General features: G+C 43.3%; 1 protein-coding gene across 4 annotated transcripts in view; it reads right to left on the reverse strand.

Moving 5' to 3' along the window:
• Positions 1–3,630: 3,630 nt before the first annotated feature.
• Positions 3,631–18,701, reverse strand: part of LOC149350937 (retinoblastoma-like protein 2) — a 66,641-nt gene continuing 51,570 nt past the window's right edge. For all 4 annotated transcript variants that reach the window (XM_089580098.1, XM_089580096.1, XM_089580097.1 and 1 more), the window contains 7 exons: positions 16,215–16,394; positions 15,392–15,463; positions 15,201–15,306; positions 8,884–9,047; positions 7,665–7,721; positions 7,321–7,488; positions 3,631–6,109 (listed from right to left, as the gene is read on the reverse strand). In XM_089580098.1, coding sequence (XP_089436224.1) covers positions 5,927–6,109; positions 7,321–7,488; positions 7,665–7,721; positions 8,884–9,047; positions 15,201–15,306; positions 15,392–15,463; positions 16,215–16,394 — 930 coding nt within the window. In that variant the 3' untranslated portion in view covers positions 3,631–5,926. The remainder of the gene's footprint in view (positions 6,110–7,320; positions 7,489–7,664; positions 7,722–8,883; positions 9,048–15,200; positions 15,307–15,391; positions 15,464–16,214; positions 16,395–18,701) is intronic.

Consider the following 18,701-nt stretch of genomic DNA (forward strand, 5'->3'; position numbering starts at 1 on the left):
GAGGGTAAAAAAAAACTCCTAACCAGAACACAAGCGGGTAGAGATATCCTGACGAGCCTGGGGCTATGGCAGGCACTACGAACTAGTGAGAGCATGTCCCAAATTCCGACACTTTCAAGAGAGAAGATCTATGTAAACCCGAAACCCGGGCACATGTACCCCGAACGGCATAAGGGTAGAAGGAGAGTATAACGCAGTGCAGCAACACGGAGTGAACAACGCAGTGAGCGAAACCCGAAAAGGAGGACACACAATGCTGCACTCGAGCTGCAAATTCGGCGAAAAGCGCACCAAAACGAAAGGCGCTAGCATGGAACAAAGCCGATTTCATTCAGGATAGTTAGCCAGACGAGCGCACCTAGAAGCAGAAAAGAGCAAAAACAATCCCGGTCCGCCGCCAAGCCCTCGGACTTAAAAAGGCGCTCGCCTTTTTCCCTCGGTCGGCGGTCCGGGCCCGGAAAAGTGCGCGCCGCCCGCTCAAGGTCGCTCAGAGCAGTGACGTTCACGTCACGTGGAACGCGGACAGCGTATTTTTTTTTTTTGCTAGCTGGTTGGTTTAGGTTGGTTTATGGGGTTTAACGTCCCAAAGCGACTAAGGCTATGAGATGCCGTAGTGGAGGGCTCCGGAAATTTCGACCACCTGGGGTTCTTTAACGTGCACTGACATCGCACAGTACACGAGCCTCTAGAATTTCTCCTCCAAAGAAATTCAACTGCTGCGGCCGGGATCGAACCCGCGTCTTTCGGGTCAGCAGCCGAGCACCATAACCACTGAGCCACCACGGCGGCCCGCATGGCGGAGTGGTTAAATTGCTAGCTGGCGTTATTGTTGTTGCAGCAATGAATGCCTTGTTTGTGTCAGCCAGTGTCGTTCCTTTGTTCCCGCAGAGCAAGGCCCGCCGTGGTCGGCGTGCGCTCGGTAGCGTACGCGACCACACCACGGGGTGGGGTCCGCGCGGTTTTGAACTGTGTCAGCCGCGGGAGAACGCATATAATTCTCCCCAATCAAACCTCACAAACTAAAACTTGGAAAAATATTTCTTAAAAATGAAGATTCTCTTGCGTATTTTCTCATTTCGCGGCCAATGCTCCCTTCAGTATCTCGCACATCTTTAACATGTCAAGATAGAATAGAGACTTTTTAGACTAGGGTGACCCTGTCGGTTAGAATAGCGGGGCTCCAGTGCGCACGAGAATAACGCCCCTCCGGTTATTGGTCTGCGCAGGCGCATCGCTATTGCCTTAACCGATAGGGTCATCGTAGTCTAAAAGTCCCTAATATGGGAATGTCAGTAGCAACAGCTTATTTGAATAAAGCTATAGCGTTTGAAAGCAGTCTAGTTCTTAAGTATCCACCTCGTGCGCATGTCAGCAGTTGTTTTCCCAATGCTTTTTTAACGTGCCTGGGTAAGACTGGTTACGAATGGCACTAAACTGTATTGTTTCAACAATCCAAAACAGATCAAAGCTAATACGTTTGTATTCCATAAATGCTTGTAGACATGCGAGCCGCCGTCTGCTCACGCTGCTCGAGTATAGCACATACGAGTAGCAGAGGACTCGCGCGAGCCCATCGTAGATGTTGTAAAGTGACCACAGCGCCACCGCCTAGGCAATGATCGCATGGGCCCTCTACGCTCCCATGAGCAAAACTGACCTTATCTAAAAACGTTGGTTTGGGCCTTTAATTATACTATTCCACTGTGGTCCGCCAGAGGATGTTTGGTCGGCGCACTAGCCACTATATTCTAGGCACTGTGGCAAATGTAGTCGTAAGCCCCTCTTTTCCCTATCGAGCTCGTGGCGTTGGCAGCCACTTCCAGCGCCACTAGAGGGGTAGTGCGTGTCGAGTTTTAGGTTAAACAAGAAATCCGCCTGGGTTAAGAAGTACCCTCATCTACTAACTTCGTCAATAAACGCAATTTTGCTTTCTTCTGTCCCAGAGAGTTTGTCATGTCCCAGAGAAAGTTTGCAGCACTGGCCCAGTGCCATTGCTCTATGCTGCCGCTGTTCAGCCGCAACTTCCGGGGCTTACAAATACACCTTGGAGGACGTATTTACACCATTATGCAGTAGACGATAAGAACATGTTCTTCCACAGGCGAAATCTTCAGACACACGAGTTGACATCACAGGTTTGGAAACTCACGGCTCGTGCACTCTGCTTATACTGCAGAGCCTCAAGAAGTCCTCCGAGCTTAGTAGGCGGGCTCACCAAATCAATATATGGTGTGCCGCCGCGGTGGCTCAGTGGCTATGGTGCTCGGCTGCTGACCCGAAAGACGCGGGTTCGATCCCGGCCGCGGCGGCTGGAATTTCTTTGGAGGAGAAATTCTAGAGGCCTGTGTACTGTGCTATGTCAGTGCACGTTAAAGAACCCCAGGTGGTCGAAACTTCCGGAGCCCTTCACTACGGCGTCTCTCATAACCCTAGTCGCTTTGGGACGTTAAACCCCATAAACCAAACCAAACCAAACCAATATACGGTGTGTCAGAGACACACACAAGGTGTTGTAGCAAGAGCGAGCAGCGCCGAGATGTGTGTGTCAATGTGCCTACAGCCAGACATGATGAAGGTGGATCAATGTTTTTCCTAACCCTTTTAGTACACAAATTGAGCTCCAGCAGAAAAAACTGCCGAAAAAAAACTTGACGATCATCGATGCGAAATCACTAAGGTCACCTTTAATATGTGTAGAGTCTCAGAAAGTACAAAATGATCTATTACATAAGCGAACTGGATACCCCAAGAATCTTTCAGCCTTCGATGCATAAGCTAGAGTGGTACACAAATCTACTGACACAATCTCGGAGGACCTTTCTCACCAGGGGAACACACACACAGGTGACATTGGCATCGCTGGCCAGTTGGTGCGTGAGCTTGCAAATACATGCATAAAATAGACGTACCGTTGGAATGCAACATCCAAATATGATATGCAGTCACTGTGTGCCGACGCTTGATTTCGGCCATTACAGAATGAAATATTGCTGTGCCATGAGCGCAGTATTCTAGAGCGTGCTGCATGATGGAACCAGGCTCAGCGCACTGCTCCCACCCCAGCTGAATGTGCAGGCACCGTGCAACTGCAAACCAAACCCCATCATGGCCGTCAGCTGAACGTACTAGGACTGTGAAGAAGAAAAGCTACAGAAAAATCAGACTGGCGAGAGATTGTAGTTAAAACACTGCCCTTTATTTTCACCACTTTCAACATCTTTTCAAGCAAGTAATGCCAATGAAAATGTCTGGCAGCCTAATCTACTGCACAATCGGCACAACTGTATAGGACAAATGCCTGGCATATTAAGGCCAAAATAGCCAGTCAAAAAACAAAATAGGTTATATTAGTACTATATTGTGTATGTATGTATGTATGTGTATATATATATACACACACATGCATTAGAACTAGCATAACTAGTACAACTATCCCAATGAAAAATGCAAATGAACAGCAGAAATTTGGATGAAAGGACACAGCTGCAGAGGAATGCAAGAGTTTTGTGGGAATGTGACCACAGCTAGCAGGAATGCCCCATTCCTAGTGTCAACTAGATCCGTCAAGGCATATTTTCAGATTTCCAAAGAAGGTCCACCCCAGGATCACCTCAGAAGCATTGCAGGCACTTCAGATGGCACAGCAGCAGTAGCAGCGGCAGGCCACAACAGCTTTATTTGCTCTTAAGTCAACAGAAGTTTCTTTTAAACCTCACAACACAGGACTATGAACAGTTGAAGTTACAGTGCCTCCATGAATGGACAGGCAGCACACTTACGATAAGGCAGGCAACGCCAACAAAAGAGAACTGCTATACACTACAAAAAATAATAAGCCTGGGAACTTCGGCTGTCCTTCGAAAGACAGAGCATCTAGTCATTTCACTCACTGCATGCATAGAGACACAGCAGAAGTAAAGCCAGTACCAGGAAAAAATTAAACTGAGCCCCTTAAAGTAACAAACTGCTTCAGTCATCGTTCGATTAGTTTTGGTTTAGTAACTGTGACTGAAGACCATGCAACCCATGTCAGAGAAAACACAAACTACACCACAGTCAAAGAATAAACAAACTTAACACTCCTAACAAAAACAGGACATCACGCACAACACCAGGACATAAGATGCATATGATGCAACTTTCCAAAAATATTATGAAGACAGTTTTCTATAGGTAAGTTGAGAAAAAAGAAAAGCAACACAAATACAACCATTACAGGTTCAAGATGAACTTGTAATAACTCGCTGCTTTTCTGATTGCCTAGAGTAATACCTCATTTCAGAAAAAATTCAAATACTACTCAACACCAAAACTACACTGCCTTTGCTACAGCAGCACAGAAAAAGCAAACCTGCTAGACAATGATGCAGAGCACTCCAACACAGTACAACAAGACAGTGCACGGCAGCCATGTCCGGAAGCACACATACACATACACACATACATGCAAAGGGCAAAGCAGAGGCTACTTTTTACACAGCTGTGTATGATCGCACAAAAAATGAGAAGCTTTGCTTCGTAAAAACAAGTGAAACGCAGTGTCCATGTGAAACATTAACACAGCATGACCAATGACCAACCATACAGGCATTAACACTCTTCAAAACAAATCTGCAACGAACTCCTGTTTCACGAAACCGAAAATTTTACATACATATAAAAGGGGAGAAAAAAAAAAACAGCGCAGAACTATTTATACACTACCAAGCAAAACAGAAAATGGCTGTGTTACAGTCACCCATGAACTCAGAGATGAATGCATATTAGATACATACGTCAAGAGCTGCAATTAATATCTGGTGAAATATTCCAAATTGTGAATTTTTTTTTTGTCCATATCATGTACCACAAAGGACATGATGCCTGGTTAGGATGACACACAAATGCTACTTATAATCAAACAATGAACTAAGGGGGTGGCATCCCCCTAGTTTGTGCAGCTAATCTGATAAGGTGTTTCCTACACCATCTTGTTCAAATAAGAAACTTTTTCTTTTCATTTTCTCTTTTCACATTCTCAAACAACTATCCCCCTCGCACGAATGCAGTCTTAACAGCAGAGTGCCAAGCTGCTAGGTGACACAGTGATGTATTTTGTATGGCGCTCATGCATCCTGGGCATCTTTGTCCTTGATAGCACATACACGATGTGTGTATCGGTATGTACACAATGATGAAAAAACATTAAACAGAAAGCAGCACTTGTGTGACGTCCTCTTTTCACTTGTCATACTACATTTATTACAAAGCTCTAATGATAACAAAATGATCCCTTTAGAAGGATAACAAACAACATATGTAAGTGTAACCATTGTTATGAGCTGCACAAAAAAAAATGCAAATAGCACATATTGAATTTTTAGCTTTCTGTTATGCTAGAATAAAACACTAAAGCTTTAAACTCTAAATGAGCATAAAATATTACAGCTTTTAACCTCTTGGAGAATAATGACCACCATAAGGGCTACAACAGAAACAGGAAAAAAAAAAAGAGTACAATGAGCGCACACACAGTGACCATGAAGAATTATGGTCACACAAAAAACAAAACCAACAAATGATAACAAACTTGTGTAATGAGCTTTTTCTGTGCGTACGCAATGTAAACGATGACGCACTCCATCCACACTGACATACCGTAGTATTCCACGCAAAAGGGTTTTCTTCTACCTGAAGTTTCCCCCAGAAAATGGACAACTGGCTCAGCTTACTCCAGGAAGAAAATGCAATGACAGAAAAGTCGATGCAGTTTTGCGGGACTTGCAGCACACAGTCGGTACAGCCTTGTGTAATAGAAGTACCCCAAATGTAAATAAAACAAAAAGTGCATGACAACACGGATGAGAGATGCCAGCCCACCAGAAACTGGCCAATGAAAGTACCTTAAATATAATTATGAAAAGCGTCACCTCCCCATTCCCTCCCTTCAGTTGTCCGAACTGCTGCCCCCACCACAGACATCCTGGCGTTCCTTCATTACTGTCTGAATTTTCTTGAAGAAACACCTCTTTGTGGCAGGGGATTCATCCTCCGAGTTGTCATCCTCATGCAAGATGCGCTTGCTCACGCTGTCGCTGCTTGAGACCAAACGGTTGATCACACGTAGATCCTGCAGTTTTTGTACCACAGTGATGAGCCAAATGAAAACCCAAAACACATCAACACAATATTACTGTGAACAATGAAAATACCACAAATGCGTGTGCATGTATGTATGCAAATATTCATACTAGTGTACGCCCTTAAGTGATAATTAAAAGTCGCTGGCTTATTAATGAAGCACAAAGTAATCAACTTTTCAGCAATGCCGTTTGCTGCTGAAAGTTCAGCTCTTGTTCAACTGCAAGTGAGTGAGGTAATGTTGACCCCTTCTACAAAGCAGAACATTCCACGTATGCATCCATGTCAGTTGTAGTTTCATTCAGCTGCATGCTTTCCGTCAGTCTAAAATGCTTTTGAATCATTATAAGGGACACTAGAGTGATTAAGGTGGCAGTTTGGGCTTGTTGGCAACACAAGTCAAACAAAAATAGCACAGAGGCAGAACGCTTATGTGTGTGTCCTTGCTTGTCCCTGTTCTGCCCCTGCGCTATTTTTGTTTGATAGAGAGATAAAGGAAGAAAGAAACAATGCTATACTAATAGATTATCCTTTATGAATGCTGCCAGAATTTTCCCAACACGACAAAGTGCCTGTGTTGCTGAGAAAATTGAAAACAAGGTTCATACAAGCTCCACTGAAAAATTTTCAACTATATTCACACTTTCTGGCACACTTTTCCATGACACTGAGCTCGATGCGTTGCCGTGCAATTTTTTGATGCTACAACGCATACACAACAGCTTGCTTAAATGCTGCCGAGAATCGTCACTAATCTTTGGGAAGCATGACTCGCGGAAGGCATAACTCTCTGCGCAGTTGAACGGCTAGGAGAGGTTTCTTTTTTTCTTTTCTTTTTTTTGCAAGGACACCTCTAATGAGCATGGTTGACACAGTGGCAGTGCAACAGGGCTCCATACTCAACTTTATTTAAGAATTTTTTTGGCAGCTGTCTTGAAAACAGAGAGGAGCATGGAACCTTCGCGCCTTAATGGTGATAGCAGCTGCCATACAAGATGAAGGTTTAAAGGCACCCGAGGCATAGAAATGCCAATTTCTAAGGCACTTTTCTTCATTTATATAAATGTCCAATGCCACATAGTACTTGCATAGGGGTAGGCTTGGAGTACAGCGGCAGACCAAAACATCAGTTTCCAAATTAACAGGGTCAAATTAATGAGGTTTTACTGTACTATAATGACTACCCTGGAAGAGTCTCACCTTGGCTGGGCTTTGGCTGAAGTGATAAGTATGGTGCTTGGGTGACACAGGGTAGCAACCGGCTTTCAGCGGTGACACAAACACTTTTCTGTTGTGTGAAACCTGGCGCCTTGGCGAGTTGACCATACACTTAGCTCGTGGCAGCGGTGTCAAGCCAACACTTTCATTCTGCAATAAGTCATTGAGATCCACATTCAGATGCCAAGCATTCATACTGAGTGGATGCTACAAACAACTGAAACAATGCTTGTGCTGTCAATTCACATGTCCCTATTGACACGACTCACTACGCTGCGAAGGTCACCTAGTAACATATTATGCATGGTGAAAGAAAGCTGAAATACCTTGCTTGAGTCCGGAGAGAATTTAATGGCAAATGAGGTCATCCTTTTTCGATAGATCTGCAAACGAAGCGCATCAAAGGTCAATGATGTTAACTGCACGAGACAGTTTATAAACAGACTACAAATTTATAAAACTTGAGCCCTTCACAAACAAACGTCCTCCAACACACAGTGGACCAATGTTGAAATGGCAGATGAAACACATTCCGTCCAAAGCCCTCAATACCTGCACTTGCAAACAGTAATTCCAAAAAAATGCCTACCCACCCATCTAACCTATCTAACGAATAAAAAATAACTACTTTTATTGAACAGCGACATAAATACCACACTGATATATGGCATTTATGGTAGTCAACAAAATACCAGTTCAAATTTACTGAGCTAATTATTGCTTTAAGTATAATTATGGTTTATGGGGGCTTAACGTTCCAAAACGACTCAGGCTACGAGGGACGCTGCAGTGAAGGGCTCCGGAAGTTTTGACCACCTGGAGTTCTTTCACACGCACTGACATCACACAGTGCACTTGTGATTTGTTAAGACCCTCATCACCCCTTAGTTTTGCAGATTCACTTGAACACCTTTCACCTCGGTGACCCAAGGAAACAAGCACCTATACCTTTTCACATTACAAAACAACAGTTTACAGAACCTATATTTAGGCCCAAACAAACACAAAGCCATTGTTTTGGAAAGCATGCCCAGATCAATCAGCATTTAAAAAGCTTTTCAGTGTACCTCTCATACAACTTCAATTACGGTGCAAGAAAAAAAATTCTATGGAGAGCCTAGCTTCTTAAAAACACTTCAACTCAAAGTTTCTTGATGTTATTTACAATTTTTTACTCGACACCTCAGCATCTGTTCACTGTTTTTGCCAGTCATTCAACCTAATGAAGAAAGTCCCTTTCTACAATTTTAACTGACAATTTAACAGTGCTGTGCCCACAGCAAAGCTTAATCTTTTTTGATTTCATATCTATTCAGGTCTGCTCCTACTTCCGCTTTCTTTCCCTGTAGGTCACTCACAAACAAGTGCTGACCTGCCACTCCGCTAAAGAAGGAAGGCTGCCAGCATAGCAGACCTTCTACTCACACACACCCTCCATCACTCGGATAAGAAATACAGGTAGTTATTTCTTCCCATTATTGGAGTCAGTGGACAGACACAAAGAAAGCAAACTCCATTGCCCTAAGGACCAGCCACAAAGCTTACTTCGTTGTAAAACTTGATAATATCGCCTCGTTCATCAAATTCAAATTGTGTAGCAGTGCCAGCCAGCCGAGTTGGTGTAGGAGGCTGACTGTTGGGAAGCATCAAGGGCAGTGTACTCGACGACCGTGTGGAGCTCAAGTGCTCTGTCCTTTTATTATCTGCAACTGAAAGCAAAATGCCCGATTATGAAGAGCAACAGTGAAGACATCACTTTGACAAAGGAAGAAAAATGAAAGCTTTATTTTTCCACTTCTAATTGTACTAACGACCCGCTCAAAACGACACTTACGAAAGTGAATCATAAAAAAGGCTTTCACGTGGAGATTTTTCACGTGAAGTGCTTCTTTACGTGAAATCTCACAGGTCACAATGAAAATGCTTCCGCAGTGAAGTGCTCAGCCCAGCCACATCACATTTTCTGTTTCCTACTTTTTCTGTTCATTGCTTGCCTCACATGCAATGTGTCTAGGTGAAAGAAAAAAGGTTTACGCCAACTCCAGCTCCACATTTAGCTACGAGGCATACACAAACGTGCAAGTAACAAGAGGTCTATTAATGGCTAATATCAAGGGGTGTGCAAATATCAAAGTTTATAGAAATAAATATAACGAAAAAATGCCTTTGAATATCTGGACCAGGACCAGGACGAATTTTTCTTTAACTACGAAGTTATTGTGAAAGCTGTATAGCTTTCTTTGTGGCCGTATGGCTGCGCTCGGGTGGACGTCAATGAGTAATTACTCCCTTATTATCAAATATCTGTTCGGTATGAAACAAAAAATTTCCGAAAAAGACAAGGACGCAAATGTTCCTTATTTTTATTAATACAATGCATCATCTTTTCAACAGAAATAAACACACTTAGAATGGCTCAGCCCTGTAAAAATGCATACGTCATGCACAGCATTGTGTACTGTGACCGACAGCATGACAGCACAAAACCTGTACTGTGGTCATCCAAAATGAGCAACAAAATAAAATCCACGCATAATTCGCAACTAAAAATAACATAATAGGTAGTTAAACCTCACTAACTCAGACTTCAAAGGATCAGAAGAAATGTCTGGATTATCTGAAAGTCAAGCTTTATTAAATCCAACCCCTCAGCCCGTAGAAAAAAAAAAAAAAAAGATGCCTAAAATATGAAAATGGAGTGAACTGAAGCCTTGTGAGGAGGCTCCATCACACAAATAGTGAGAAGGCTGTGACGAGCGCACAGCTGTGGTGTGCTAAGAGAATAATACAGACGCAGGTGACGGGAATGCACATTGGTGTCCAAACGGCGAGACTGCTTAAAAAGAAATTACCAATGACACGCAGCTAGGTTCTGACAGTTAGCGTCGCTACACGGTGGCGACGAAGCTTGGAAACCTACACTTAGAAACTACGCGGCCAAGCTATTTTTTGAGCTCCAATTTCTGATCGTCGTCACACTTGCCTTTATACGCACGTCAAAGGTGCGTGTAACTGCATTTTCGCATTTTCAGCAGGGTTTTTTAAAATTTCTTTAAGGCCGCGGGGTATTTTATAAATCAGCATTCAGATAATCCAGGCAGTTCTTTTGGTTCCTTGAAGTCCAAATTATCGAGGTTTTACTACCCATCACATTATTTTTAGTTGCCGCAAGTCATGCATCATCCACTGATGTCATTTTGTTACTCGTTTTGCATGACCACATTACAGGTTGCATACTGTTATGGTGTCTAACCAAGTAGTATGCAATTCTGGGCACATCATGCTTTTTTTTTATATGGCGCTAAGTCAGTCTAGTTTCGTTTATTTCAGTTAAAAAGGCCACACACTATTTTGGAAAAAATAATGGCAACAACATTTGCCCATTTATCTTTTTCTGAAATGTTTTTTTATACTGAATTTGGCATTTGATTCAATATTCGAAGCTATTTTTTCTTCTTCTTCATAGTATTCGTGTTTAATTCGTATTCGAACTCCCCTATTCGAATTCGTATTCACACTCCCCTAGTAAATACTAAAGGCACACAAGCCTGAGGATGTTAATCGACCGCATTCTATCAACGCGTGAGCTGCTCGTGCTTTGAAAGAAAGCGAGAGAGAAAAGGGTCAACAGCCCAAAAACAAGTGTCAAAACTTTGTCAGGCCGAAGATGGCTGCGCATATGGCATAAAAAGTACACAATTAAAGACTGCACTGCAGCGTCGTTTTTATCAGTCTATCAGTCTATTTGTTGCAAACTTCGTGACATAAAGAGCAAATGCGACGTGAAAATCATACTCATTATAAGTGGGCTTCAATGGTCCTTAACATATTAAAACGGTGACAACTAAGGTTGTGCCAGCCAGGATAGCCAGCGCATGGCGCCGCTCAATTCGAAAACAGGGAGTTTGGAGCAGTTAGGCACAAGAGAGGCTTCTCTGAGCTTTTCATCAGTGAAGGCCATAAAAAGGATTAGTGCAAGTCACTTCATAAATGACTTGAACATGAAAAACTGTCATTAAATTATAGGAGGCTGCAAAATAGTCAAGCATAGTATATTTTTAAACATTTCATACTCAGCAGTACCTTCAAGCCGAGATAGATGTCAAATTCTGGTATTCATTTCACCAACTAATGTACTCCGAGGTGTTTTGTGCCATCCTTCTAATACTGTGTAGCCAAGATTCTGCCATATACCCCATGCATCACACACAGCACTGCAGGGAGTTACTGCAGTTTACAGTCCCTCCCATTCTCATCTTAACTCCTGCGCTTTATATAGCGCGGATACTTACTCCCCCCTTGCCTTGGAGCTTCAGGCGATACACAATGCCATTGCTTCCCTTCCACTCATACCCACTTTCGATCTATATTGACTCCCTTGCCGCCCTGTCCGGCGCACATTCGAAATTACACAACCCATTCACCAACTTTGCACAAGATACCCCTGTCCTGTGCGTATACACTGGATTCGCGGCCATGCCCACGATCCGCATAATATTCATGTGGACGCAATGACACACCTTGACACATCAGACGTCCCGCCACCTTACCCTCCTCCCCCAGATCCGTTCCTGTCCCATGTTTCCGAGAAACAGGCTTTGTGTCAGCGGACACGCGCTCTAATTCCTCCGTGTTCGTACCCTCTCCCCCGGAGCCTCACTCGGGAGGAGGAGGAATCTGTGCGCCGGATTCAGGCAGGTGCAGCTCTGACTCCCTCTGTGCTTCATCGGTGACGTGACAAACATTTAGAAGTGACTGACTAGTTTCCCCATTATAGTGCTGCGCCAAACCAGTGTGACCAAAAACACTTGCTGTGGACTTTCCCAACTACAGCCTCTGTGAGACAACGCTTCCTAAGGAAGGTAGGCCTGCGATGGGATGTTGCAGGAGACTATCGCAAGTGGAAACACGAGAACTTTTGCCACTTTTTAGGCGAGGCTTGTTTACACTCCTTCCAACTTTCTTTCCCTTTTTAATTATGCCTAATGACAAACATCTCGAATAAAAAAAAAGATTTTGCACTGTACGAAGAACAGGACGGTGAAAAGGAAGTCAGTGATGAAGAGGACAAGTGAGCAGGAGCAGGTTCGTGGAAATATATGCCATTTGCGTGCCATTCCTGCTGTTGTTCTCAATTGTTTCTTCGAACAGCTTACATTTGAGAAAATTTTTTTTTAATCTGGCCTTCAACTTTTGGGTTTCGGCTTAGGATCTTGGTCGGCCTAGATTCGAGTAAATATGGTACATTAAAATCTCATTACAAGAGACATGGTTAAAAGAGACACTTGGTTATAAGAGAGATTTGAAAGTGGTTTGGTTGGTTTTCCTATGTTCGCCATGTTAACAACCTCGCATACAAGAGACACGGTTACAAGAGATACTCGGTTACTAAGGGTAACTTTTTTAGGTCCCTAGAGTAAATTCTTCACTATTTAGAAGAGAGACAACCCAGAGACGCACACGCAACGCGGCCGACGTCGTACCAACTCGTATGCGCTGCACTTTCCATTCCCTTGCCTCGATTCTGTTCCGTTCCGCAGCTGGACGTCACACATCACATAGTTGCAACTACTGTTTCACTGCACCGAAACTGCCATCACAGACTGCGTGTCCTCATGGAGAGATCGTAAACTTCCTCAGTTGCTTCACGGTTACAGCCCCGACGATGTATTCAATGCAGACGAGAGCGGTTTGTTCCACAAAATAAGGCCAGGAAAGAAACTGTTGTTCAAGTCTATGCATTCCATGGCGGAAAGCGGTCAAAGGAGCACATCAGCATCCTTTTCTGTTGCGATATGTCAGAAACTGAGGAGTGTCTCCTTGTGATTGGGAAGTCAAAACGACCCTGTTGTTTCAGCCACTGGCATCACATTCCCATCACATATGAAGCAAACCAGAATGCATGGATGACATCCAGCATTTTGAACTCCTGGCTACTAAAATTTCATCAGAAGATGAAAGCTCAGAATCGTGATGTGCTCCTCTTTGTGGACAATGCTTCTTGCCAACCAAAGTGCCTATGCTCAAAGCCACTAAAGTTACTTTTTTCCCTCCGAACTCTACATCCCACCTTCAACCAATAGACCGAGGGATTGTGCACTAAGTTGCAGTACAGAACAAGGTTGGTAGAACGTCTGTTGTTCTACATGCAGCAAGATTGTGCAACAGTAATTAACGTGACATTTGCTGTTCAGGTGTATTCAGCCGTCTGGAATGGCCTGAGAAGTGAAGTTGTGCAAAACAGTTTCAGAAAAGTAGGCTTTCAATGTGGTGACATGATGGAAGAGAGGCCTTACATACATCCTAAGGAAAACTTCCTTGAAAATGAAGCTTAGGCGAGCATCCAAGAGAGTGCAGAGGTACCAGAATCTTTTGAGGAGTTCGTATCTGCAGATGTGGACCTCGTGTGCTCTGAAGAGCTTACAGACCATGCAACCCTTGCACAAGTAAATCGTATGAGTGAAACTGAGGAGGAACCAGAGGAGAAGGACGATGACGTCGAGGATACTGCAGGGGAAAAACTGTCAGCATTTGAGGCCGACCAACATCTAAGAGTGCTTCAAAGGTACTGTGAGCAACAGGAAGGCCTGCAAAGCGAAGCGCTTCACCTCCAGAAGCTGGGAAGGAAGCTAATACACTGCGCTCACAAAAAAACAAACTACTATGAAGGACTTCTTTAAGCCATCCTGAACAATTTCCTGTTAGTGTGTGTGAATGTGTTTAAACGCACTCATATGCTGATGTGCAGTAAACTCACCTAGTCTAACTCCTCAGCGTTTTTAGAATTTTTGGTAACAAGAGACCTTGGTTATAAGAGACATCTTTCTCGGGTCCCTTGAGTCTCTCTTGTAACGAGGTTTTACTGTATATGCATAAAAGGTGCTCATGCATCACTGATACCGAAGCTACCGTATCTGCACGAATATAATGTCACCACAAATATAAAGGGAGAATGTGAGAATACAGGAAAACGAAAAAAAGTATTTTACTGTTGTAAAGCGAGCTCAAGCTGTTCAGGATAACCATAACCATAGCACACAAAATGCAGAAAAGGTATTTTGGATGCAAGAATGGAGAAATGCAAGACAGCCAGGCACAGAAAAGCCTCCCACGCATTCACAAACACAGCCTTGTGCCCAATGATGGCCACTGGCGCTGCTTCATGTTTCGACTTTCCCAGTACTATGCCTGTTTATGCTTTTCTCCCTCCCATGTTCCACAGAGCTCTGTCACTGCCTTTCCTTCGTTAATGACCAGGATGCATCGTTTGCAGCCCGTACCACTTTAGCCACTCTTTCTTTTGCTCACGTAAGCGGCGCACTAGTGTTGCATGGCTCCAAGGACGTTACTTCTTCTCACAACTCAAGAGTTCGGTGGTCGAGGAGACAATACACTAGAATAAACAACTTTGCCTAGACCTGAACTGGGCGTCCTGCCCAGAAAAGCAAGATTGCTTTTCTCACATTTTTCTTGTACTTTTTGCTTATATTCAACTTTTTATATAAGTAAACTACAGTTTGGCATGGCTTTATTCACCTCTTATCATCCTTTGTACAACAAATCATACTAATTAAATTTGTAATTATTAAACAAATTAAATCTCCTGCTATGCATACAACACCAACGGCAACACATAGTTTTAGCCACACAGAACTGCATGTCTATCACCCACATAATTTTCTACGAGACTCATCAATGGTTGCCATAAGTTCCAAAGTGCGCCACTAAGTTTTTCTGTGACGTGAAATAATTGTCAAAATATTTGATTGAGAGCACTATTCTTTCGTTTTGCACAATTAAAGGCTAGAATTATAAAAATCACTAGTTATTAATACATGCAGAAGAAAGCAGTAATGGCCCACCTCCATCTTCTTTTTCAACAGGGACAGGAGAACTGGAATTAGAGCCTGTGCGACTGCTGTTGTCACTATGCGTTGGATTCTTCCGCAAAAGTACACTGCGATACACCTGCAGTATTTGGAAAGAAAAAGAGATTATTTGAGTGCCTGCATCTTAAAGTCATACTAACAAGCCAAAAAGAGGCCGCACTCACATGGCTCTTGTTCTGAGGCTGTTGCCGGTAGCAGTGCAGAATCTCCTGAAAGCTCTTATCAACTCTGGTCACCTGAAGAGCATAAAAATGTTATCTTTAATGCCTTCATCTTTGCACGGTTTCATAAGAACCATAGATTTCTTTTCTTTTTTTTACAATTTACTTGTACTTAGATATGAGCACATTTCACCATTCAGTAGAACCCCTTTATAGTAAAAAGTAACTCTGAGCAGCAAAACTCTTTACTATATCAGGGTCTTTACTACTGTATCTACTCGCGTAACAAATCAACACTGTGAGATGCTTTATGGCACACTTGAGCGTGTTGATTCAGTTAAACTTGCCAGGACAAGACAAAGTCATCATGTTAGATTACTACCAATGCTCAGTATGAATAAAAGTTATTATTATAAGGACACAGCTAAGTAACACCATACACAATTAGCAATTAGTATATGTAAAAAAGACAGCAGAAGTGCACACCTCCAATGAGCCTACATACACTGTTTCATGCTCGTGAGGTGTGCACATATCTTGGCTACACTTTATTCACCAACTTAAATTCTTTATTTAAAAATAAATACATTACAACTGAATGACTCCACCATTAGCTGATCCACACACCACAATCAATACTCAGCTACTTCAAGAGCAATTTGTTACAACCTACGAAAGCTCCACAAAGTTTGGCAGTAAGAATGTTAATCCTAAAGCTGGAAGTCATCCACACTGTGTCAAATTCAGCAGTGGCAAGCAGGTATCACATACGTGATTCAATAGCCAAAGGAAACTAAATCTGAAATAGGCATAGTCTTAGTCTTACTTTAGTGATGACGTAGACAGCACACAGGATGAGTTGATCCAAATGCCGGTCCCTCATGAGATCAGTTTGGCAGACAATAGAATGCTCAAAGCAAGTCCAGATTTTTAGCTGGACATCCTTCTCTGTAATTCCAAGTCTTGAGCAGATGTCTTGAAAACGCACACCCGCCAAGTGGTATACCTGTTCAGGGAAGCTGTGAGTGTAGCACCTTTCAAGAAAAAGCACCATGACAAGAAATTTTTCTTTTTTTACGTGGCGCTTAATGTCCTGAAGCGCCTCATACTATAAGGGAAGCCACAGCGGAGGCCTCCAGATTCATTTAGACCACCTGGGGATCTTTAACGTGCACCGACATCACACAGCTCACGGACGCCTTTTGTGTTTCGCCTCCAACAAAACATCGACGTCGTGGCTGGGACTGATTCTAGATTCTCCAGCTTAGTAGCCGAGCACCGTAACCACTTAGCCACCGAGGCGAGTTCACTATGATGAGAAAGGCAACGTTATTAATGCACTAGTTGCTAGAATGAATACATCAAAAAGAAAAATTAAAGAATTAAATACTTGCATATGCGTATGCAGAGTCAATGTCTTCCTGAAATGTCAAACCACAGCACTGATACCATTAGACAAGCAACCACGTGCCTCTATACATTAACATGTAGCATAAATGCCTGCTGAATGAAGCATGAATGATTGCATGAATGCCTGCACGCCTGAATGCCTGCTGCCATTAAGCCTAATTCATGTGTGTACCACACCTTGATACTGCAACAAGCATAATGCAAGCTGAGAGCATGCGGTTTCTGCAATCAACCTGCAGCTTAGAATTAGACGATCCAGTCAATCATGGTTTGGCAGCTACAAAAACCACTGCGAAAAACAAAATTTAGAAAACTTGTGAACCGCACCACAAAAGTCTCAAGCTGCTCTGACTTGCAAATTTCTCATGCCCGTCACATAAGACAAGCCAGAACCCCTCTCAACGAAAGAGATGCAAAATCTTTATGCAAGTTTCACATTAATAAAATGGGGATTGGTGCTCCACAACCTGCAAGAAACCTACCACAGATGCCACCTAGGTGCATTAAGTGCCTGTCACTTGCAGTTCAAGAAATTCTTAGAATAGCATTACAGCATTTTCCTGAAACATCCATTTGCATAAAACCAAGTATGGCCGAATCCCACTACAATGAAATTCACGAAAATTGCAAAAAATTTCGCACCAAAGCGTGGCCTTGTGGTAGAGCATCCGCCTCGCATTCGGGAGGTGCTGGGTTCGATCCCCAGTGCCGCCGGGTACCCACCGGTTTCTTTAATGGGTACAAGATTTCCCCTGGCCTGGTGCTCGGCTCTTCTAGGGTGAAATGCTTGGGAAAAGGGTCTTAGACCAAACAGTTGCCTTGACGGATGAGTGATAAGTTCCCCCGCCAAGCAACCATAAGTCCGCCTCGTGCGGCATAAGACCAATTTGTGGGCCACAAATTGGGCCAACTTGAATATGAAAATGAAAAAAAAAAAAAAAACCTTATTTATTTTGTGCAATTATTTCAGAGCCAAAAAGTTCATACTGTAGGCTTGGACCCTTTTCCTCTCAATGTCGCCAAGTAAAATGCAACAAACTGTGTAAACTGGTGCATTCCTCATGACTATGTTTCACCACCGCACAATAGCGCAGAGCATCGACAGTGCTAGGCCTAGCTCTTTCGCCAAGTCGTCACGCTTCCTCTGCAAGTCTTCGTTGACTTTTGAATTTCGAGCTTATTCTTAAAAGAGGGAGGGAGGGAGGGAGGGAGGGAGGGAGGGAGGGGGGGCTTCCAGCACATGCAACTCGAGACATTACTGCGACATAAAGGCTGAAAACATCCGTAATGTTCGTTTGCAAATTTTTCTCTCGCTGTCCCCTGGTAGTAAGTTTTGAATGGCATCATCATTACCGGGTGCCCGTCGGCAAGCGCCAGGTGGTTCATGTGTTCGTATCATGCACAGTGGCTTGAGAAACTGTTCGCATCACACCGAACCGTACTGTATTGAATATAACACTCTGGCCGGGACATTTTTAAAGTTCATATCGCGAAATTCGGATCAACAGCACTCCCTTCAACTTTCAAAGATCCCCAAACTCCCTTCCCTATTAGCTCCTACAAACTTCTTTTATTCAAAGGCTTTTGTGTGACACCACATACAACTGCTTCTGCATGAAGACCACCTCAACACAAAGGGGTCCTGACAATCTCTTCAAAGTGGCAGGCAAATGTATTCAACAAGTACAGTTCACTGTTGTGAACAGCTTAGCCAAGATATATAGGCCTGTGCAACATATGATGCTTACAGAATGTAAAGCAAGCTCTGCCTCATTGCAGCAGCTTCTCTATCCGCCTTATGAGGTTACTTTATTTACTCGTATAATGGTCGCACTCGAGTAATGATCGCACCCCCTAATTTTGTTAGCAAAATTCCATTTTTTTTATTCCCCGCGTAATGATC

The sequence above is a fragment of the Amblyomma mixtum genome, chromosome 3 (assembly GCF_055824585.1).
Source record: "Amblyomma mixtum isolate Tamu chromosome 3, ASM5582458v1, whole genome shotgun sequence".
NCBI classification, from domain to species: domain Eukaryota; kingdom Metazoa; phylum Arthropoda; class Arachnida; order Ixodida; family Ixodidae; genus Amblyomma; species Amblyomma mixtum.